Source organism: Cervus elaphus, chromosome 18, assembly GCF_910594005.1.
Source record: "Cervus elaphus chromosome 18, mCerEla1.1, whole genome shotgun sequence".
NCBI lineage: Eukaryota > Metazoa > Chordata > Mammalia > Artiodactyla > Cervidae > Cervus > Cervus elaphus.
In genome coordinates this window covers 49,285,786-49,311,624 of record NC_057832.1, presented here as the reverse complement: position 1 = coordinate 49,311,624, position 25,839 = coordinate 49,285,786, and the positions used below count along the sequence as shown (strand labels likewise).

The window sequence follows — 25,839 nt, the reverse complement described above, 5'->3', positions numbered from 1 at the left end:
ATTTAATAGCAAGGAAAAAAAAAAGACAATAATTTATTTCCAGAACTATTCAAAGCCTATTCTGATTGAAGGATGAGCTTTTTGTTTTCATCATCATGTTTGTCTTGTTACATAGGAATTTTAAGTTTAAAATAGAAAGCTGCTTATAATACTAAGCAAACCTAAAGGGCCTCTGGGATAACAATAACAAAGGAATGAATGTCTCACAATGGATTACACATTCCTGAGAGAGGGGAAGGGAGTGGCAGTAATACCATAGAGAACCAATTGCATTTATCTGGGGGCATCTATTTAGTTGATGATATACAATATACAACTGTATTTTAGTATTGTTGGCAACATGTAGAAAGATACAAAATTCACATGATTAAAAAATTTTAAAACATAAACTTTTAATGAAAAACATTTAATTTCCTGGCTATACAGAAGAACTTTGTTGTTTACCCTTCTATATATACCAGTTTATATCTGCTTATCCAAAACTCCCAATTCACCCTTCTCCTACCCCTCCCTACCCTGGCAACCACCAATCTATTTTCTATGTCCCTGGTCTGTTTCTATTTCATAGATAGGTTCATTTGTGTCATGTTTTGGATTCCACATATAAGTGATATCATATGATCTTTGTCTTTCTCTTTCTGACTAACTTCATTTATGATAATCTCTAGTTGCTTTTCTTTTTCTGCAAATGGCATTATTTCATTCTTTTCACTGGCTGAGTTGTATTCCACTGTGTATATGTACCACATCTTTATCCTTTTATCTGTTGATGGACACTTAGGTTGTTTCTATGTCTTGGCTATTGTGAGTAGTGCTGCTATGAACATTAGGGTGCATGTATCTTTTCAAATTATAGTTTTGTCTGGATATATGCCCAGGAGTGGGATTGATAGATCATATGGCAATTCTATTTTTAGCTTTCTGAGGGACTTCGGTACTATTTTCCATAGTGCTTGCACCAACTTATGTCACCACCAACAGTGTAGGAGGGTTCCCTTTTCTCCATACATTCTCTCCAGCATTTGTAACTTGCAGACATTTTAGTGATATCAGGCAACTTCTTGAAATTTGGGAATTCTGGGTTTATAAATGGGAGAAAAGCAGGGAGTCATCAAGAGTTGATAAAACCTGAATAATACAAATCTGTTCATAAAGTTTTTATATAGAATCATTAAACTTTAATAAATTAAGGAAAACTCAACGTTCCTCAGGTTATAATTAACATTTATCAATAAAAATGTGATATTGAAATATAATATTGACCAAGGGCCTATAAAAAAAATCAATGAATGAATATTTAACCTTACACTAATATCTGTATCCTTAAGAGAAGCAAACGCTTTGATGTATTATTGTGAAATTGAGTCATAGGACATCTTTAAAGCCTGTGTGCTTGTTAACTCTGGACAAATTTCAAAGCAGCACTACTAAGACAATTTAAATTTCCAGGAAAAACCCAAATTTAGGAAACCTGATTAATAGATGTAAACATATCCCTTACCAGCATGGTAATCAACTGTCTTGTTTTACCAACACTAGTATAATTTTATGGAACAAAAGTCTTATGACTTCTGGCAACCCTGAATCTAAGAATTTTATTCAAATTATATGAAAATCTATATTGAATCAGAGGATCTTGACTATACTATCTACATTTCTAAACCTGCTGTCACCCACTATTATCCTTTCCTTGCCTCACTTTTTTCCCTGGCACTTACCTCATTCTACAAAGTAACACATTATTCACATATAGTTTTTAAATGTTCCTGTCTTCCAGCACCGCAAAGTAAATTCCACAAGAGCAACGGAATTAGTCTGTTTTGTTCACTCATATATCGGAAGCAAGTAGAACAATGCCTAAAATTAGAATCTCAATGAAATGAATGCATTCTTCAAAGTCATACAGTACTTCAAAAGTAACATTTTGTCCTTGTGTTTTATATCAGTTTCTTCACATTGAATGATTTCTCCCTGACTCAATGTTTTCTTAAACAGTGATGAGCAAATACAACTGGCACCTCAGTTTAATTCTACTTCACAGAAAATTTGTTTTTTCTTTCTCAGAGGAAAATTTTCTTGTTTTTCTAAGAAAATTATGTATCTGCAGCTATCTGAAAGAACTGCCCACCTTACAGGATCCTGAGGAATCAAAGTAGTGAAGCTATGGTAAATAATTTTATTGATGGTGATGATTTATAGATGCTTCCTCTTGGGTAAACCTCCAGCATACTTTGCTTTATGTTTTAATGCTAGTCTCTTCCACACTACTCAGTGTGAAATTGCACAACAAAGTTGATAAATGCAAAATCAACCTCAGCAAATTTGCTAATCTTTCGTCATAGACTTTAAATCTAATCAAACAAAACTCACAGATGGGGCACAACCATTTAGTAGAGGCTGCCATGTCTAAGAATGAGAAATTTGAGATTAAAATGAAAATCACATTAAAGTATCACCTCACTTGTTTACAGAAGACAACTAGCTATATTATTTTCCGTGGCTAAGTGCTATGTTTGTGAGGGTGGCAAAAAAAGAATAAATCAATGAGCTTTGCACAGTATCTTGGTTTACTGGCTTTATGTAATTTGCTATTTTGCTCCATACTGCATCACTTTGAAAGAAAAATTATTCAATAAGATTATAAAACTGTTCTTGGTAGTTTTTGATAAAAACTCCAACCGTAGAAGTAGACATTAGAAATTGCAGCATCATTCTATACAACTAAAAGATTTGTAGTATATCTTACTTCTCTATGTTTGCAGTTTTACTAGATTGAAAATTGCAGTTCTGGGGATATGGGAGGAAAAGCAACTGGCCCAATAGGAACCCCAGGACTTATCCATTCAGATATATTTAATGTTGCATTTTCTTCAACTAGAGTGGAAGTACTGAATGAAAAAACTTTCGAGAAAATCTGAGAGATTGAGAATGTCTTATTTTTAACTATCAGTTACATAATGGTATAATATCTATAATTTCTACAATAAAGTGAAAATAATTTAGATAATTGTCATTTAATTTCAGTTATCTATCTTGAGAATAAAAATCTGTGTAAAGAATTTTCCAGAATTGTACCAGCATATGTATCATGGACAGATACACATTTGAACCACTGTTGAACACATAAAGATTTTTTAAATAATCACAACTATAGTACATTCAGATCTGGCAAGTTTCCAGAACTATTTCTGATGCTAATGGGTATGTTATATAAAGATTGTTGATAATTCATCATTCAGATGTGTGTCAGATGGGAAGAATAATCACTTTTGAAAAAACAGCATGTACTCTTTAATGAAATTCTGTATGAAAACAGTATTTTCCTTTGAAAGGTTTTAAAATAGTTACCTGGATAATTTCCTGCTCTATGTAGTGGCTTTAGGCTTCTATATGAAGGCCCAGTATAGGCAACTATAGCAATAAGATGAAAATTCCTAAAGAAAAGCCCATCTGTCCAAAATCTAATTTATTATTTGCCCCACTGCAAGGTTTTTTTAGGAATAAATTATTGAGTCCCATTCTCACAATGTTACTAGGTCTTAGTTCACAATAATCATTCCATTCTTGTAAGATGAGATCATGCTACACAGCCAAATATAGACATCAAAATAACATGTTTACACAGGCCAAGGGCATCCTGAAATAATCTGTTCCTTCCTAATTGTGATCATAACTAATATTATTATCTGGGTCAAAGTGTAATGAGGGAATTTTAACAAGCTATTTATTTATTTCTTCAAAGTAGAAAATGTTTCAAATAATTAAATATTTAAGTTCATACTTAATTCATACTTTAATACTCATAAATTATGTTATTCTTAATAAGTATAAATTAGAGATTTTATTCCATATTTTTATTTGCAAATATATTCAAACATTTTTAAGGCTACATGATTTCTATGAAGTGTGAAGTGAAAGTGTTAGTGACACAGACGTGTCCTACTCTTTGAGACCCCATGAGTCACCAGGACCCCGTAACTCACCAGGCTCCTCTCCATGGAATTCTCCAGGCAAAAATACTGGAGTGGGTAGACATTTCCTTCTCCAGGGTATCTTCCCCACCCAGGGATCAAACCCAGGTCTCCTGCTTTGCAGGTGAGTTCTTTACTGTCTGAGCCACCAGAGAAGCCATTATAGATCTATACATGTAACTAAATTTCACCTAAACACAATCAAACCCTGCTCACTCATTTCGTAACTTGTTAAAACAGGCAAAATGAAAATAAACCCTGATTTATAATACTGCAGAAGCTTTTTTGTAGGTACTCTTAAAATCACATAACTGTGCAGCAGACTGAAACCTTAGAAGCCAACCAGCTGTGCATGCATCTTCTTTCTATACATGAGAATACTGAATCTAGTAGAAATTATGATATTCATCTAAAGTCCTAGACCTAACTTAAAGAAATTAAGCTCCTGACTCCCGTACCAATATTATCAGTTCAGTTTAGTTTAGTCGCTCAGTCATGTCTAACTCTTTGCAACCCCATGGACTGCAGCACGCCAGGCCTCCCTGTCCATCAACAACTCCCAGAGCTTGCTCAAACTCATGTCCATTGAGTTGGTAATGCCATCTAACCATCTCATCCTCTGTTGTCCCCTTCTCCTCCTGCCTTCAATCTTTCTCAGCATAAGGGTCTTTTCCAATAAGTCAGTTTTTTGCATCAGGTGGCCAAAGTATTGGAGTTTCAGCTTCAGCATCAGTCCTTCCAACACCCAGGACTGGTCTCCTTTAGGATGGACTGGCTGGATCTCCTTGCAGTCTAAGGGACTCTCAAGAGTCTTCTCCAACACCACAGTTCAAAAGCATCAATTCTTCAGCACTCAACTTTCTTTATAGTCCAACTCTCACATCCATACATGACTACTGGAAAAACCATAGCTTTGACTAGATGTACCTTTGTTGGCAAAGCAATGTCTCTGCTTTTTAATATGTTGCCTATGTTGGTCATAACTTTTCTTCCAAGGAGCAAGCATCTTTTAATTTCATGGCTGCAGTCACCATCTGCAGTGATTTTGGAGCCCAAGAAAATCAAGTCTGTCACTGTGTCCATTGTTTCCCCAACTATTTGCCATGAAGTGATGGGACCAGATGCCGTGATCTTAGTTTTTTGAATGTTGAGTTTTAAGCCAGCTTTTTCAGTCTCCTCATTCACTTTCATCAAGAGGCTCTTCAGTTCTTCACTTTCTGCCATAAGGGTGGTGCCATCTGCATATCTGAGGTTATTGATATTTCTCCTGGCAATCTTGATTCCAGCTTGTGCTTCATCCAGCCTGGCATTTCACAAGATGTACCCTGCATATAAGTTAAATAAGCAGGGTGACAATATACAGCCTAATACTAATCTTATCATGATGCCTTCTTTTAAATTATTAACTGGTAATGTCAATATCTCATAGACATGTGGGTGTGCAGTTTATGATTTTAATCTTTTGGTAGACTATTGGCATAAAAGATTTTTAGCTTCATTTCTTGTTTAGAAGCAATTCTATTTCACTCACTATTCCTCTTTCTCATTGAGCAACAACAAACTTCTCTGTCTCTTCCATGTTACAACCCATCATATAGCCTAGATAGTGGGTAGTGAAATGTAATAAGCAAACTCATGTTTTGGAATAAATGTGAATTTGTACTCATTGCTGAATCTGTCTGTCTTGATGGAAGTTAATCTCTTGAGAGTTTCCTCCTTTATAAAATTGACTTACTGATGTCTATCTCATAGCGTTTGGGTAGTTTGAAATAGTTGGTATAAAGTCTAACTTACAATGAGTTCTCAACATTCTCTATTATTTGAAACATTCTCCACCTCTTTTTCAAGAGATGTTTCAGTTATAATATGTTTGACTCCTTTCATCCTTTCTTGTGGAACATGATTTTTAGATTCCTTACCCTCTGAATCACACTCCATGCAAGAGCCAATGTCCTTCTGAAACACTGTCTGACTTAAAATTTTGCCATAGATATAGGTGATTTTATTAAGGGTACTGATATTCTTGTTTAGTAAGATAGGGGTGCAAAATAGATCTGCCTCAATCCTAGTACTTATTTCTAAATAGAACACTTTTCTTAATAGACACTATGATTAGTTTACCTCTTTTCTTCTTCTTTTTTTTTTTTTTTTTTTGTAGCTGTACGTTTTTAACCTATATTGAACTTTTAGCAATTAATTTGTTTCTACTTTTTTTACATCATCACTTAGCAAACTGATTTTCCCACATACTATATGGGTATACTACATGTGTATAGCTGATTTTGAACCTCAGTTAAAGATATCTGCTAAATTCTGTTCATTTGGGCCAAACATTTCTGCTAGTTTAGACCACTTGGAATACTGACTTTACCTGAAACTCTATCCTTCCAAATTCTAAATCTTACTCTAGTGGGAAATTTTGCCTTATCCACTTTCACCCAAATCCCTGATGAGAGCATTGAAGAGGATAAGGTCAAAGACAGGAAACTGTCAGTCCATTCATCATCATAAGTCTTTGTTCACTACCTGTAGTTAATGATGCTAAATACTCCCTATTAAGTATGACCATTACTACAGGTTTTTGTACATACTCTTTATTTTGTTAAGGGAATTGCCTTCTATTTCTAGTGTGATAAAAGTTTTATCAAGAATATATAAAAGAAGTTGGTTTAGTGTGTATGTGTGTGTTCATGCACATGTGTGTGCATCTCCTGTCATAATCATGATGTTCTTTCTCCTCTGATAATGTGAATAATATTAATGTTCCAATAGTATTTCAACAAGTCATTCTTGAGTTCTCTCTTATCTCTGGCTTTTTTCTTTTAATATACATTTTTACATTGTTGGAATCAATTTGGTGATATTTTGGTTTGGTGTTTGGATCTGCATTCATGAAGGATTTGGCCTGTTTTTGTCAAATTTTGTTGATAAGTTTATCAAGTAATCTATTGAGAAGGATTTCCTTAAAAAGCTTTTATGATTTTAAAGTGATCTGCTCATGAAGTATTTGAAAGAATTCATTTGCAAAGTAATATGGTTGTATTTGCAGATATATTTGCCTATTTTATCAGAAAAATAATATCCCAATGCACACTTATTTTCCCCAAACTTTTAATTTTAATAATCTTATAAACTATGGAATTTTGAGAAAATAGTACATTAGATACCTATATTTTATTCCCTTCACCTTACCAATTATTAGCACTTTGTCCTTTGTATTTTTCATATATATAAATTCACACACACACATATATACATGTATACATGTATATCTGTCTTTATATTTATGCTTTGTTTTGCTGAACCTCTTGAAAGCAATCACACACTTCACCCATAAATATTTCAGAATGCATATTCTAAGAATAGGTCATTGTCCCAGAAAATCACACTATTTTCATGCTTAAGAATATCTATACAAATCCGAAATGTTATATAAAATATACTCCATATTCATATTTATTTGGTTGTTACAAAATGTTTTTCAGACATTTTATATTTCTTGGATCCAGGATCCAATCAAGTCTTACACATTTCCTTTGTATATTATGCTATTTCAACTCTTAATTTAGAATGTTTCCCATGTTATACTGCTGTTGTTATTTCATTTTCATGACTGGCATTTTTCTAAAGTCTAGGACAGTTTATTATATTATGTCTGATATTCTGTATTTGTCTGATGATCAGGTCCAGTGTGGTATAAATATCTTAGCATAAATATAAGTAATTTTGTGGGGGGTTTAGTAGTGAATCACATTAGTAGTCATATGGTGTCAGATATATTTCAATTACGTCAAGCACCTATTTCTATGACGTAGTAATGATGAGGATTCTGAAACTGTAAAAAGTTATCAGCCAAACAAGCATATTTCATTTGTGAGAATGTTGTGGCTATGTACTCTTTACTTCCTAATGAAAATTTATTTAAATACTTCCAGTTTTATACTTGTTTTAAAATAGTTGATATGTTTTAAATATTAAATATTTATATAAAATAAATATTTATAAAGATAATATAAATATAAATATATACATATTAAAATATTTATATATATATGCCTTGTAGGATTTTGAAGTATTTTAACTTCAAAATCCTTCTGGTGGCTCAGACGGTAAAGTGTCTGCCTATATTGCGGCAGACCCAGGTTCAATCCCTGGGTCAGGAAGATCTCCTGGAGAAGGAAATGGCAACCCACTCCAGTACTCTTGCCTGGAAAATCCCATGGATGGAGGAACCTGGTAGGCTACAGTCCATGGGGTTGCAAAGAGTTGGACACAACTGAGCGACTTCACTTTCTTTCTTTTCTTATCTTTTTAATGTACTTCTTAGGCTAAAAAAAGCAGGGGGGGGGGCGGGGTGTGAAACAATGAACTATATAATTATGTGATATTTCCCACACAAGCTTGCTTTAGATAGAAATGTACATGATAGAAGGATGGATTGATAGAATTTATCTAAGTGTTCCTTAGTTGGGGAACAGTTACACATTTTGTATGAATTAATGCTTCAAACTAAGACCTTGGTTAACTATACAGTTGGCCTTTGTATACTATATATCTGGGAAAAGGGGAACAGGAATTGAATACATCAAATTAACAGCTCTCACTTGAGTTACCCCTCCTGATTTCTGGACCCATATATTCATCTGTTTAATAGATATGTCCACTTGGTCTCCAAACAACACAAATTTGAATGTCTCAAATGACTACTCTTTTTGTTTTGTCCCTAACCTAAACTTTGTCCTTTATTTCACATACTGATGAATAAAATAATCACTATTCCTTATTCTGCCCTTAATCATTCCTCTGAACTAATAGCCACAGGTAGTCAAGTCACCAAGTTCTATTATTTTGTCTCATAAGATCCCTCAAATCTCACTTTCAAGCTTGTAATTTCTGCCTTAATTTGCAATCTCATCGTTTGCAGAGTAGTGACAATTTCCTAATTGGTCTACCTACCTCAAGCACCTGCATAAAGACTTTGTCTTATAGCATAGTTTGGATAGTCTTAGACAAAAAAAAAAAAAAATCCAAGTTTTATTATTCTCATTTACATTTCTAAAAATCTATCAAAATCTTCATTGACTTAAAAGACAAATATCTTATTATATGACATACATGTTTCTTTTTTTTTTCCAGTTCTTTGCAAATGCCAAATGTATATCTATGCTTTAGTCACCATGACCAACCTGCAGAAATGTTTTAGGTTCCCAACTCTGTCATTCTTCCATGCATTATGCATGCATGCTTTTCTGTGCTAGGATTCCAGTGAAGGACAAAAGCAGACATATTCACTGTTTTCATAGAACTTAGAATGCAGATACTAATTTAAAAATGACAGAGATAAAAATTAAAGCTTTTGTTCTCCTGTAAACTAATGTGTGATCTTAGAAATTGAATTACCTCAGTAAATTCTCATTTTCTTCGCTATATAATGAAAATACTATTTCATAGCATTTCCTTGTAGGTTGAAAATCATAACAGAAGTAGTGTAATAAAAGAGAAACATGAGACCCATTCTATCAGAGATAAGGTTAAAACTAAGCTTTGTAACAAAGATTGACCTTTGGACAGTGAATAGAGAATGATTACAAAGAAAGGAATTAAAGAAGATTGAAATACTAAAGTGAATATAAAGGAAAAGAATATAACGAAGGGCCTCATTAAAAAGATGAAGTTTGAAGATGAATGGACAGCAAGATAAACTTGGAGAATGACTGTTAGGTGCCGGAAAGTGTAATCAGATCATTGATAAAAAACAGTTGTTGACTTAAAAAAAAGTGCAATGTGAGAGTTTGAGTTAAGTTTTATTTAAGGGAAAAATGAAGCCTATAGCCCAGAAGATAACATTTCGAATAGCTTTGAGAAACTGCTCCAAAGAGGTAGGGGGAGAGTCATTATGTGTGTAATTTTGGAGAAGGGGGAGTACATGCAATCAAGCACACATTTTTTTTTGTAAAAAGTTTCTTCTAGTGTCTTGAAGGTTACACCTAGTCATGAAGAGTAGATGTTAGTGCTTTTAGTGCTTTTCTAGATATAAGGAGATACAAGAATTGAGCTTATAAAATTGGCTCCTGAAAACATCTATCTGAAGACCTGTTTTGACAGTTTTCCCTAAAGGACAGAGTGCCTCATTTCTGTTTTCTACCCTGAACTTCTGTAAAGGGATGTTGAAGATCAGCAGATATAGCAGTACATGATCTAATCCTTGCAGAGGTAGATGGCAAGTAATCATGGCAACTGCTAATTTGTAGTTGACACAGATATGGATCCAGAAATTGGGCAAAAGAAAGGATGTTAGAGTCATTCTTCTAGAAGTGACAGCTACATCCTGATATGAGGTCCCTGATACAGTACAGACTGAAAAACACAAAGACTCAAAGACAAATTTTGGTGAGTGAACCCACTTATAAATGGAGAAAAAAGAAGCAAGCTTGAATGAAGTGAGGAGTAGAGGGATATAAAAAAAACTAGAAAGTATTGCAGTGTAACAGGAGTTAAGAAAGATTCAGTTATTGAGACCTCAGTTTTGTGAATTGCAGATTATCAGGGATCTGTGAGAGATCATTTTTTGGTAAAGAGGAGAATGAATATACAAGTTAGATCTCAATTAACTGAAGAGAATGGAAACAGCATAACAATAAAAGCAGTGACCATAGACTAGTTTGAGAAGTATTTCAGTATAAAAACATTTTAAAAGATAACTATATAAGGTGAAATCAAATGAGCTTTATGAAATCGAAGAAAAATCTCTAGGTGAATAGGAAGAAATATCATTATATGCCAAGAGGAAGGAGCTAGCAGAGAAGAAGTTTGAAAGTGACAAAGGGGATAATTCATAAAGCAAAATTCTTAAAATGTAGAAGGGGATACAATTTATAGCACAAAGGCTGAAGTTAGCCTTAAATGAGAAAGGAATACCACAATTCCTTAAAGCTAGTTAAAGTGGAAGAGAATGAAGGAAAGCTTGGTGAGTTTGGAGATGATGTTTGATGACTGTCTTATGAGCAGTGGTCATCTAGGGTGAGGTGGAAGGAGAGGAGATTGTAGATGACAGTGATGTTGGAAATGTAGAAACAGCTGCCTTTTGGAATATTTTAGTAGAAAACTACAAATAAGTAAAATAATTATTAGCCTGGCTAAAGTTAAAAACTCCCATTTGAATGCAGAGTTCCAAAGAATAGCAAGGAGAGATAAGACAGCCTTCCTCAGTGATTAATGCAAAGAAATAGAGGAAAACAATAGGATGGGAAACACTAGAGATCTCTTCAAGAAAATTAGACACACCAAGGGAAAATTTCGTGCAAAGATGGGCACGATAAAAGACAGAAATGATATGGACCAAACAGAAGCAGAAGATATTAAGAAGAGGTGGCAAGAACACAGTGTGGTCTGATCACTCACCTAGAGCCAGGCATCCTGGAATGTGAGGTCAAGTGGGCCTTAGGAAGCATCACTCACACCTATGGCTAGATCAACTAAACAGAAAATTAACAAGGAAACACAAACTTTAAATGATACAATAGACCAGTTAGACCTAATTGATATCTATAGGACATTTCACCCCAAAACAATGAATTTCACCTTTTTCTCAATCGCACACAGAACCTTCTCCAGGATAGATCACATCCTGGGCCATAAATCTAGCGTTGGTAAATGCAAAAAAAATTGAAATCATTCCAAGCATCTTTTCTGACCACAATGCAATAAGATTAGATGTCAATTATAGGAGAAAAACTTTTAAAAATTCCAACATATAGAGGCTGAACAATACACTGCTGAATAACCAACAAACCACAGAACAAATTTAAAAAGAAATGAAAATATACATAAAAATGAATGAAAATGAAAAAAAACAACAACACAAAACCTGTGGGAAACCGTAAAAGCAGTGCTAAAGGGAAGGTTCATAGCAATACAGGCTTACCTCAAGAAATAAGAAAAAAGTCAAATAAATAACCAAACTGTACACCTAAAGCAACTAGAAAAGGAAGAAATGAGGAACCCCAGGGTTAGTAGAAGAAAAGAAATCTTAAAAATTAGGGTGGAAATAAATGCAAAAGAAACAAAAGAGACCATAGCAAAAATCAACAAAGCCAAAAGCTGATTCTTTGAGAAGATGAATAAAATTGACAAACCATTAGCCAGATTCACCAAGAAACAAAGGGAGAAAAATCAAATCAACAAAATTAGAAATGAAAATGGAGAGATCACAACAGACAACACAGAAATACAAAGGATCATAAGAGACTATTATCAGCAACTATATGCCAATAAAATGGACAACTTGCAAGAAATGGACAAATTCTTAGAAAAGTACAACTTTCCAAAACTGAACCAGGAAGAAATAGAAAATCTTAGCAGACCCATCACAAGCATGGAAATTGAAACTGTAATCAGAAATCTTCCAACAATCAAAAGCCTAGGACCAGATGGCTTCACAGCTGAATTCTACCAAAAATTTAGAGACGAGCTAACACCTATCCTACTCAAACTCTTCCAGAAAATTGCAGAGGAAGGTAGACTTCCAAACTCATTCTATGAGGCCACCATCACCCTAATACCAAAACCTGACAAAGATGCCACAAATAAAGAAAACTGCAGGCAATATCACTGATGAACATAGATGCAAAAATCCTTAACAAAATTCTAGCAAACAGAATCCAACAACATATTAAAAAGATCATACATCATGACCAAGTGGGCTTTATCCCAGGGATGCAAGGATTCTTCAATATCCGCAAATCAATCAATGCAATACACCACATTAACAAATTGAAAGATAAAAACAATATGATTATCTCAATAAATGAAGAGAAAACCTTTGACAAAATTCAGCATCCATTTATGATTAAAAAAAAAAAAAAAAAAAAACAACCTCCAGAAAGCAGGAATAGAAGGAACATACCTCAACATAATAAAAGCTATATATGACAAACCCACGACAAACATTATCCACAATGGTGAAAAATTGAAAGCATTTCTGCTAAAGTCAGGAACAAGACAAGGGTGCCCACCCTCACCACTACTATTTAACATAGTTTTGGAAGTTTTGGCCACAGCAGTCAGAGAAGAAAAAGAAATAAAAGGAATACAGACTGAAAAGAAGAAGTAAACCTCTCACTGTTTGCAGATGACATGATCCTCTACATAGAAAACCCTAAAGACTCCACCAGAAAATTACTAGAGCTAATCAATGAATATAGTAAAGTTGCAGGATATAAAATCAACACACAGAAATCCCTTGCATTCCTATACACTAACAATGAGAAAACAGAAAGAGGAATTAAGGAAACAATTCCATTCACCATTGCAATGAAAAGAATAAAATACTTAGGAGTATATCTACCTAAAGAAACCAAAGACCTATATATAGAAAACTATAAAACACTACTGAAAGAAATCAAAGAGGACACAAACAGATGGAGAAATATACCATGTTCATAGACCAGAAGAATCAATATAGTGAAAATGAGTATACTATCCAAAGCAATCTATAGATTCAATGCAATTGCTATCAAGCTACCGACGGTATGTTTCATAGAACTAGAACAAATAATTTCATAATTTGTATGGAAATACAGAAAACCTCAAATAGCCAAAGCAATCTTGAAGAATGGAACTGGAGGAATCAACCTGCCTGACTTCAGTCTCTACTACAAAGCCACAGTCATCAAAGACAGAATGGTACTGGCACAAAGACAGAAATAAAGATCAATGGAACAACATAGAAAGTCCAGAGAGAAATCCACGCACTTATGGACACCTTATCTTTGACAAAGGAGGCAAGAATATACAGTGGAGAAAAGACAATCTCTTTAACAAGTGGTGCTGGGAAAACTGGTCATCCACTTGTAAAAGAATGAAACTAGAACACTTTCTAACACCACACACAAAAATAAACTCAAAGTGGATTAAAGATCTAAATGTAAGACCAGAAACTATAAAACTCCTAGAGGAAAACATAGGCAAAGCACTCTCTGACATAAACCACAGAAGGCTCCTCTATGACCCACCTCCCAGAATATTGGAAATAAAAGCAAAAATTAACAAATGGGGCCTAATTAAAATTAAAAGCTTCTGCACAAAAAAGGAAACTATAAGTAAGGTGAAAAGACAGCCTTCAGAATGGGAGAAAATATTAGCAAATGAAGCAACAGGCAAAGAATTAATCTCAAAAATATACAAGCAACTCCTGCAGCTCAATTCCATAAAAATAAATGACCCAATCAAAAAGTGGGCCAAAGAACTAAACAGACATTTCTCCAAAGAAGCCATACAGCTGGCTAACAAACACATGAAAAGATGCTCAACATCACTCATTATCAGAGAAATGTAAATCAAAACCACAATGAGGTACCATTTCACACCAATCAGAATGACTACTATCCAAAATTCCACAATAAATGCTGGAGAGGGTGTGGAGAAAAGGGAAACCTCTTACACTGTTGGTGGGAATGCAAACTAGTGCAGCCACTATGGAGAACAGTGTGGAGATTCCTTAAAAAACTGGAAATAGAACTGCCATATGACCCAGCAATCCCACTGTTGGGCATACACACTGAGGAAACCAGAATTGAAAGAGACATTGTACCACAATGATCATCACAGCACTATTTACAACAGCCAGGACATGGAAGCAACCTAGATGCCCATCAGCAGACGAATGGATAAGAAAGCTGTGGTACATATACACAATGGAATATTACTTAGCCATTAAAAAGAATACATTTGAATCAGTTCTAATGAGGTGGATGAAACTGGAGCCTATTATACAGAGTGAAGTAAGCCAGAAAGAAAAACACCAATACAGTATACTAATGCATATATGTGGAATTTAGAAAGATGGTAACAATAACCCTATATGCGAGACAACAAAAGAGACACACATGTATTGAACAGTCTTTTGGACTCGGTGGGAGAGGGTGAGGGTGGGATGATACAGGAGAATGACATTGAAACATGTAAAATATCATATGTGAAATGAACCGCCAGTCCAGGTTCAATGCATGATACAGGGTTGTCAAGGCTTGTGCACTGGGATGACCCAGAGGGATGGGATGGGGAGGGAGGTGGGAGGGGGAACACATGTACACCCATGGCAGATTCATATCAATGTATGGCAAAACCAATACAATATTGTAAAGTAAAAAAATAAAAAATTAAATAAAAATAAAATAAAATGCTCTGTTAAAAAAAAAAAGGGGGGAGCATCACTACAAGAAAAGCTAAGGGAGGAGATGAAATTCCAGTTGAGCTCTTTCAAACTGTAAAAAATGATGCTATTACCGTGCGGCATGCAATATGCAAGCTAATTTGGAAAACTCAGCTGTGGCCACAGGAGTTGAGAAGGTCAGTTTTTATTCCAATCCCAAAGAAAGGCAATGCCAAAGAATGCTCAAACTACCACACATTTGCACTTATCTCACAGGCTAGCAAGTAAGGCTCAAAATTCTCCAAGCCAGGCTTCAGCAGTTCATGAACCATGAAATTCCAGATGTTTAAGCTGGGTTTACAAAGGCAGAGGAACCAGAGATCAAATTGCCAACATCCGTTGGATATCGAAAGAGCAAGAGAGTTCCAGAAAATCATTTACTTCTGCTCTATTGATGATGCCAAAGCCTTTGACTGTGTGGATCACAACAACTGTGGAAAATACTTCAAGAGATGGAAATAAGAGCACCACCTGCCTCTTGAGACTCTGTAGGAAGGTCAAGAAGCAACAGTTAGAACTGGACATGGAACAACAGACTGGTTCCAAATCAGGAAAGGGGCACGTCAAGGCTGTATATTGTCACCCTGCTTATTTAACTTATATGTACAGTACATCATGCAAAACGCCAGGCTGGATAAAGCACAAGCTGGAGTCAAGATTGCTGGAAGAAATGTCAATAACATCAGATATGCAGATGACAATACCCTTACAGCAGAAAGTGAAGAACTAAAGAGCCTCTTGATGAAAGTGAAAGAGGAGAGTGAAAAAGTTGGCTTAAAGTTCAACATTCAAAAAACTAAGATCACAACATCTGGTCCCATCACTTCATGGCAAATAGTTGGGGAAACAATGCAAACAGTGACAGACTTGATTTTCTTGGGCTCCAAAATCACTGCAGATGGTGACTGCAGCCATGAAATTAAAAGATGCTTGCTCCTTGGAAGAAAAGTTATGACCTACATAGACAGCATATTAAAAAGCAGAGACATTGCTTTGCCAACAAAGGCCCATCTAGTCAAAGCTATGGTTTGTCCAGTAGTCATGTATGGATGTGAGAGTTGAACTATAAAGACAGCTGAACACTGAAGAATTGATGCTTTTGAACTGTGGTGTTGGAGAAGACTCTTGAGAGTCCCTTAGACTGCAAGGAAATCCAACCAGTCCATCCTAAAGGAAATCAATCCTGAATATTCATTGGAAGGACTGATGCTGAAGCTGAAACTCCAATACTTAGGCCACCTGATGTGAAAACTGGCTCATTTGAAAAGACCCTGATGCTAGGAAAGATTGAAGTTGGGAGGAAAAGGGGACTACAGAGGATGAGATGGTTGGATAGCATCACCGACTCAATAACATGAGTTTGAGTAAACTCCGGGAGTTGGTGATGGACAGGGATGCCTGCGTGCTGCTGTCCATGGGGTCACAAAGAGTCAGACATGACTGAGTGACTGAACTGAGCTGAAAGTTAAAAACAGGAAATCGTCAACCAGGAAACTGATAGTGATACATCATTTTAATCTACAGCACCTGGGAATGAAGGAAATTAGGTGTTTACATGGGACCAGGATCAACAGTGAGGGCTGAAAAGATGTTATATAATGTTACTTTGGAAGAAATCAGTTTGGAACCGTGTTATTAGAACAATAATAAGTAGGAACTTTGAGAGTTATCCAGGTTTGAGGTTGTGAATGTCAGTTAAGATAGAGGATTAGGGTAAAGAATATTTTAGACTTTTAGGAGGGACACAGGTAAAATGGTCAACTTTGAAGGTAAACAATGTGAAATCAAAAATAGAATTCAGTAAGTGTGAAAAAGTGTGAGATGGTAAAGAATCATATGCTGGTCAGGGAGTGAAATTTGTAGATATCTTAAAAGGAAAACATTTCTAAGTAGCAAATTATATTTGAATATAAAATATTGAAGCAGGAATTAAACTTTTGAGTTCTAGTTTATTGACCATCTGGTGATGTCCATGTGTAGAGTCTTCTCTTGTGTTGTTGGAAGAGTGTGTTTACTATGACCAGTGTGTTCCCTTGACAAAACTCTATTAGCCTTTTCCCTGCTTCATTTTGAACTCCAAGGCCAAATAAGCCTGTTAACTCCAGGTATTTCTAGACTTCCTACTTTTGAATTCTAGTCCCCTATAATGAAAAGGACATCTCTTTTGGGTGTTAGTTCTAGAAAGTTTTGTAGGGCTTCATAAAACCATTCAACTTCAGCCTCTTCAGCATTACTGGTTAGGGCATAGACTTGGATTACTGTGATGTTGAATGGTTCGCCTTGGAAAAGAACAGAGATCATTCTGCTGTTTTTGAGATTGAATCCAAGTACTGAACTTTGGACTTTTTGTTGACTATGAGAGTTACTCCATTTCTTCTAAGGGATTCTTGTCCACAGTAGTAGATATAATGGTCATCTGAGGTAAATTCATCCATTTCAGTCCATTTTAGTTCACTGATTCCTAAAATGTTGATGTTCAATCTTGCCATCTCCTGTTTGACCACTTCCAATTTGCCTTGATTCATGGACCTAACATTCCAGGTTCCTATGCAATATTGCTCTTTGCAGCATCGGACCTTGCTTCCATCACCAGCCACATCCACAATTAGATGTTGTTTTTGCTTTGGCTCGGTCTCTTCATTCTTTCTGGGGTTATTTCTCCACTGATCTCCAGTAGCATATTGGACACCTACCAACCTGGGGTGTTTATCTTTCAGCGTCATATATTTTTGCCTTTTTATACTGTTCATGGGGTTTTTAAGGCAAGAATACTGAAGTGGTTTGCCATTCCCTTCTTCAGTGGAATAAGTTTTGTCAGAACTCTCCACCATGATCCATCCGTCTGGGTGGTGCTACACAGCATGGGTCAAAGATTATATTCTTTGCAGCCAAAGATGGAGAAGCTCTATACAATCAGCAAACACAAGACCAGAAGCTGACTGTGGCTCAGATCATGAAATCCTTATTGCCAAATTCAGACTTAACTTGAAGAAAGTAGGGGAAACCACTATACCATTCAGGTATGACCTAAATTAAATCCCTTATGATTTTACTGAGGAAGTGACAAATAGACTCAAGACATTAGATCTGATAGGCAGAGTGCATAAAGAACTATTGACAGAGGTTTGTGACATTGTACAGGAGGCAGTGATCAGGACCATCCCCAAGGGGGGGGGGGGGGGAACGGGCAAAAAGGCAAAATGGTTGTCTGAGGAGGCCTTTCAAATAGCTGTGGAAAGAAGTGAAGCTAAAAGGCAAAGGAGAAAAGGAAAGATATACCAATTTTAATGCAGAGTTCCAAAGAATAGCAAGGAGAGATAAGAAAGCCTTCCTCAGTGATCAATGCAAAGAAATAGAGGAAAACAAGAGAATAGGAAAGACTAGAGATCTCCTCAAGAAAATCTCTATACCAAGGGAACATTTCATGAAAGATGGGCACAATAAAGGACAGAAATGGTATGGACTTAACAGAAGCAGAAGATATTAAGAAGCGGTGGCAAGAATACACAGAAGAACTATACAAAAAAGATCTTCATGAACCAGATAACCATGATTGTGTGATCACTCACCTAGAGCCTGACATCCAGGAATGTAAAATCAAGTGAGCCTTAAGAAGCATCACTCCAAGAAAGCTAGTGGAGGTGATGGAATTTCAGTTGAGATATTTCAAATCATAAAAGATGATGCTGTTAAAGTGCTGCACTCATTATGCCAGCAAATTTGGAAAACTAAGCAGTGGCCACGAGACTGGAAAAGGTAAGTTTTCATTCAAATACCAAGGAAAGGCAATGTCAAAGAAGGCTCAAACTACAGCACAATTGCATGCATCTCACACACATAGCAAAGTTAGGCTCAAAATTCTCCATGCCAGGCCTCTACAGTACGTGAACTCTAAAATATTCCAGATGTTCAAGCTGGATGTAGAAAAGGCAGAGGAACCAGAGATTAAATTGCCAACATCGTTTGGATCATTGAAAAAGCAAGAGAGTTCCAGAAAAACACCTACTTCTGCTCTATTGTCTATGCCAAAGCCTTTGACTAAGTGGATCACAGCAAACTGTGAACAATTGTTAAAGAGACAGGAATACCAGACCACCTGACCTGCCTCCTGAGAAATCTGTATGCAAGACAAGAAGCAACAGTTAGAAGTGGACATGGAACAACAGACTGGGTCCAAATTGGGAAAGGAGTACATCAAGGCTGTATATTGTCATCCTGTTTAATTAACTTATGTGCAGAGTACATCATACGGAATGCCAGGCTGGATGAAGCACAAGCTGGAATCAAGATTTCCGGGAAAAATATCAATAATATCAGATATGCAGATGACACCACCCTTATGGCAGAAAGTGAAGAAGAACTAAAGAGCCTCTTAGTGAAAGTGAAAGAAGAGAGTGAAAAAGTTGGCTTAGAACTCAACATTTAAAAAATTAAGATCATGGCATCTGGTCCCATCACTTCATGGTAAATAGATGGGGAAACAATGGACACAGTGATAGACTCTTTTCTTCAGCTCCAAAATCACGGCAGATGGTGAGTGCAGCCATGAAATGAAAAGATGTTTGCTCCTTGGAAGAAAAGCTATGACCAACCTCGACAGCATACTAAAAAGCAGAGACATTACTTTGCAAATATTTGCAAACATTACTTTGCCAAAAAAAAGGTCTGTCTAGTCAAAGCTGTGGTTTTTCCAGTAGTCATGCATGGGTGTGAGAGCTGGACTATAAAAAAACTGAGTGCTGAAAAATTGATGCTTTTTTGAACTGTGGTGTTGGAGAAGACTATTAAGAGTCCCTTGGACTGCAAGGAGATCCAACCAGTCCATCCTAAAGGAAATCAGTCCTGAATATTCACTGTAAGGACTGATTCTGAAGCTGAAACTCCAATATTTGGCCACCTGAATTGAAGAACTGACTTATTGGAAAAGACCCTGATGCTGGGAAAGATTGAATTTGGGAGGAGAAGGGGACAACAGAGGATGAGATTGTTAGATGGCATCTCTGACTCGATGGACATGAGTTTGAGTGAGCGCCACAATTCAGTAATGGACAGGGAAGGCTGGCATGCTATAGTCCATGGGGTCGCAAACAGTCAGACATGACTAAGTGACTGAACTGACTCTAGTTTATTAGCCTCAGAGTCTAATACAGAGAATGAATATTTTTATATCTTGATGAGATTTACCTTCAGTTTCAGCTTGAATCCCACTTCCTTAGAGGCAAATTTTACATTGATGTATTTGTAGGAAAGTTAAATGATATGGATTCTGAATTTGAGTGTTAAATCTTGACTGGAAGTATATTTTGTATAAAATTTATCATGGAGACTATACCATCAAATGTTTCACTACCCTCTTTCCTTTTTAATTAATGGAGGGGTAAATAAATTTTGTTAACTCATGTTGCTTATCTGAATATTTTTTAAAGTACAGTATTGCTTTTAAATCAATAATTAAGGTTTGAATGTAGCAAATGAATATAAAAATGCTCTGTGATATAACATGAGATGTTCTGTTATATTATAGTTAATGAGAGCTATTCTCAGAAAGACAGTGTATTTAATCTCATTAACAAATACCATAAGTTGGCTAAATATGGAATGCCCTAATGAATGGTTTACAGCTTTCATGTGAGGGACTTATGAGTCTGTTAATGTGTCCTGATTATTAGATATAAATTAATCTAAAACAAACAATCAAATATTTGCAAAATGTTTGTCTAAGTGCTTTTTGCCCATTAGAAAAAAGGGACACCGTAGAGAGCTCTTTGATGCTGCCAAATACCATTAGTTATTAATAAATACAACTGTAAATATTTGACTTTTCCTCTGAAGGTTTCAGATGACTATGGTGCAAATAGTTACTTTGGAGACAGTTTGAAGCTCTCCAAGTAGATTGTTTCTTTCCACTTTACTGAAAAACAATTTTAAACATTTGTACAATATTTGTACAAATAGTAAAAATATTTGTACACCCAAAAGATTGATATCTTTATAAAAATAAAATATTGTAAAATATTTTTAAACAAAATGTATTAATATAAAAAAGAATGATTTTAATTTTTAAAAATTGGAAACATTACTCTGGAACAACTTCTACATGTTGTTCTCATCACTGGTTATCTGAAAGAAGTTGTTTTGTTTTTTCTAATTATGCTTTGCAAGTTTTAATTGTAACATAATTATTCCAGGGACTTGTGTAAGTGATCATATCCACAGACAAGCATTGACTCTACTGGTGTAATAGAAATATAAACTAGAGCTTCTACACTTGATGAATTTATACTCTAGCCAGTGACTGAGGAACACCTCCCATTTTCTGCATCCTTTCCCACTCATATATAGAAATGATTTTAAAAATAAAAAGACCTATTTAAACAGAGTACATGTAAGAACTTTGATATAGCATGAATCTTATGTCCTCTTTCCTCTTGATATACATAAAAGGATGTACATATATACATGTACATTGCATTACTTGATAATTACATAAAATTAATGTACATACACATATACATTAAAAAGGATACTGTGATGTTTACAAGATAGCACGTAGAAAAATAAAGAATAAATGGTTTTAGAATTAAAGGAGTACAGCACCAGTATTGAGTAGTCCATGGCAGTGCTGGAAATCAATGGCTGAAAGCTCATTACACTATCATAGCTGAAAATTGTAGAATGAATGAGGCAAGGTTTCAGATATGATGAAAAAACAAAGCTATTTGTACGCTATACTTTGGAGCTCTGAATTTATCCAGCTCATGTGATGAAAACGTGTAAAAGTTAAAAAAAAAAAAGAAGTAATGTGTTAAATAAATAAATTTTAACTGAAATTTGAAATAATAAATTTAACAAAAGGAGATATAGGAAAAACAGAAACATGAATTACAATGATCTCACAATGAAAAGACAGGTATTTCTTTTGAATGGAATTGAAGTGTGATCAAACACCTGTAAATTAAGATTTTTTTAAAATTTAAAGTTAAACAATACAGTAACAGCTTATACATTAGCATTTGTTTTTTCTTACTAAAATGCACTCTTTCTAGGGCACCTTTACAGGATAATTAAAAAAAACGTTCCATGGCATTATTGTCTTGATAGCAGTTTTATCAAATAAGCCAGGAATGTATGTCATCTCCAGTGTTTCCTAGAAGTCTACTTTTTTCTATAGAAACAGATTTGGCATCTCTTGCATAATTTTACTGAATATCTGAAAGGTAGAATAAAAGGGAGTCTGTCTTCAAGGTGATCCTTTAGTTGTAAAGTGTACTTTGATATAGATAGCTCTTCAAATTAAGTGAAATCTTGTGTGCAGTGATACCAAATAGTACATCTACTCCACAGCATGTGTTAACTTGGAAAGTTGTGTTGTGTTTAAGCACCTCGAAATTCACTGGATAACAAGAGGATCAACATCAATAATGAATTTTGTTGAAAATGTTTTTTTCAGATTTCTATAAATTTAAGATTTCTGTTTTCATAAAAGTAGAGCTAGACTCAAGTTCTGATTTCTACCAAGACTCTCCTGGTTGGTCCCACAGGACATACACTCATTGCTTAAAAACAGTTGTTCAGACAAGACTGGTGAATGAGAATCACTGTTTCAATAATGGGAGAAATTAGATTTCATTAGTGAGGGGATTTGAGGGTGGGAAGGTTTACTTTGGTTCTACTGAATGCTTTTATGTATTAGTGAAGTCGCTCAGTCGTGTCCGACTCTTTGTGACCCCATGGCTTACCAGGCTCCTCCATCCATGGAATTTTCCAGGCAAGAGTACTGGAGTGGGTTGCCTTTTCCTTCTCCAGGGGATCTTCCCCACCCAGGCATCGAATCCGGGTCTCCCGCATTGCAGGCAGGCGCTTTACCATCTAAGCCACCAGGGAAGCCCCTTTATATATTAATGAGGCTAATTTGAATATAAAGATAATAGGTTAGATAATTTGCTTTCAATTCAAAACATGAGAATCAAAGCAGAGTTATTACAAGATTTTATTGTTTTGAACTTTGACAACTTCATCATTAGATATAGAACTCATATGATTTTCTTGGTGGCTCAGTCGGTAAAGAATCTGCCTGCAGCACAGGAGATCAGGGTTCAGTCCCTGTTTCAGCAAGATTCCACTCCAGTATCATTGCCTGGAAAATCCTTTGGACAGAGGAGCCTAGTGGACTATAGTCCATGGGGTCACAAGAGTCGGACATGACTCAGTGACTAAACTACCACACAAAAACTCATAGACTCCAGAGGGAAAACTTAGTCAAGGGTTTGAAATATCACCGAATGGGGAAAGCTACAGAGAATTTGATTCATCTGTGTAAATAAGATGTGACCAAGAAGTCCAGTGACATATTGTTTGTTGGAACCAAATGAATCCAAATGTATGGTAACACTGGAGATGAATTTATGCAATTGTGATTGTCTTAGAGTATTAAAAGATGTAATAGTACCACTAAAATTCTTTGCATATCTTCTATAACATTACCCTTTCCTCTTTATGTAGCCCATCACTTTAATCTAAAAATAATTTGTATATTGAAAATATCTATTCTTTTGAAATTTTATTCAAACATAGGGAGTCTCTGTGTATTGTGTTACTAGTCTTGTGCACGGTTCTTAGTACAAGAGGGACACAGAATGTACTTGCTGGAATATTTGGTGTTCCCTCTCATCTTTTATTTGTTTTCTCTATGTCCACTTATTACTTACACTCTTGATCAAAGTCTCAGAATACTCTGGAGCATTAGGGAAGTAGCATTTGGTAGTTTCATAAGAGCTGACCTCTACATCTTTCTAACTTACCAACCTCTCTTGGTGGTTACTTGTAAGTGCTGTGGGTGTGAGGCCTCAGGAATTGGGCGTAAAGAGGGAAAACATTTCCTTTCCTTGGAAGAGCAAGTGCTGGGAAACTTATAGTCGGTTTCTGAGATACTCTTGCCACTGGGAGCAAATTAGACATGGTAAAAGAACACACAGACACAAATGAGAATATTTTTTTGTGTCAAAGAGTCACATTTCTGAAATAAAATGGAGTGCTTTTGTGTATAATGAAGAGCAGGAGGAACATATAACTATGATTAAATTGAAGTTCTTGTTTTATATTCTTTTCATAGGTCTTTATTTTATTCCAAAATCGTATTTATCTTCTAGGGACTGTGACATGTTTAGAAAAATGCATGATATATAAATTATATTCATTCTTTCAGTTCATTGAACATTTATTAAATTCATAGTTGTGGTTAAATATTGTGCTGAATTTTGAGGGAATAAAAAATAGAAGAGACATAATTCCTGACCTAAATGAATATTTAAATATCCTTTAAGGATTTAAATGGAGTATTTTTCAATTATACAGACAGTATTCAAAAGCCTGAATAATATTATTAGTATATTTTGAAGTACTTTATCATTACTCTCTAAATAACTTGACTAATTGGTTTTAACAGTATAAGTAATTAAATAACATATTAGTGTTAATACCAAACAAAATATTTCCAAACAACATAAATCTTTGTAACATGTAATTAAAGGATTTTTTCCATATTAAAAAGTTGATATTGAAAAAATGACTAGAGTACAATAAAATAATAAATGTCCATGAGTTTTTTAATAATAAAAGATTATTGACATAGAGAAATTGAGTCATCTAATAAATATTTGTCTCTCTGCTTAATAAAAGACATGCAATAAAATGCTAAGCAAAAAAGTAAATATTTACAGAGCACACATAAAATCAATTTCGAAACACATTTTCGTAATAAATCTCCCATATGGTAATACCCTTGAAATTAAAGTTTGAGAAAAGTAAATACATCACAGTTGAAAAAATAGCGGGGTTTGAAAGGCAAAAGGAAAAAAGGATATTACCTAATAACAGCAACTTTACAGTTCTTGCATCTCGCTCAGCATCTTCCTGAAGCTTTTTCTCCAATTCTTTTGATCTTTTGGCTGACTCCTTGCTCTCTGAACTAATTCCACTTCCCATCTTGTAGTGTTGGATGCTTGTCAGTTTATTTGCTCAAACTTTTTGGAATGTAGAGGGCAGCTGGTGCTCTGGTTTGGACGTAGGATGTAATGCTCTGCTGAAGTACCCAACAGCCCATTCCCTCATTTTCTAAGGCTCTGCTTTGACTAAGGAGATGCTGTCACCTGACAAATGGTAGAACCACACAGTCCTGTGGCAGCTAAAGAGAAAATTCATTATGCTTTCAAAGTGGTTACCTCTGGCACTCCTTCAAACTGCTCATCTTCCTTAAAGAATAGCATACAATAATGTAGAAAGTTATGAAAATCTGTGCATTAAAGATGATCTGAAATGGACAATTCAAATAGTGTTTATCACTAATAGGCAATCTTTATTGCATGATTTAAAGTTATAATTACTAACAAACAAACTTGTGTCTTATCTTTAGGTATATGAGTCTTCAGATTCTTCATAATCACTATGATATCACTATCAGAATATTTATATTGAATCACCCAGATTTATAGTTTCACTATGTTTAGATTATGACTCAAAATGATTGAGACACTCTTAGTATCTGTCAGCTAACTAGAAAACCTTTTCATTAAAAAAAAATACACGTAGTTCTTAGATCTATACACATTGCTATGTTGCCAAACATAGAATTCAACACACAGTGCTCTTAAATTATTT

The 25,839-nt window shown here is 35.2% G+C and overlaps 1 protein-coding gene across 1 annotated transcript in view; it reads right to left on the bottom strand.

The window, feature by feature from the left end:
• Nucleotides 1-25,306, bottom strand: part of GNAT3 (G protein subunit alpha transducin 3) — a 56,967-nt gene extending 31,661 nt beyond the window's left edge. Inside the window, exon 1 of the mRNA XM_043872007.1 lies at nt 25,050-25,306. Within this exon, the coding sequence (XP_043727942.1) occupies nt 25,050-25,167 (118 nt within the window). The 5' untranslated portion in view covers nt 25,168-25,306. The remainder of the gene's footprint in view (nt 1-25,049) is intronic.
• Nucleotides 25,307-25,839: the final 533 nt, after the last annotated feature.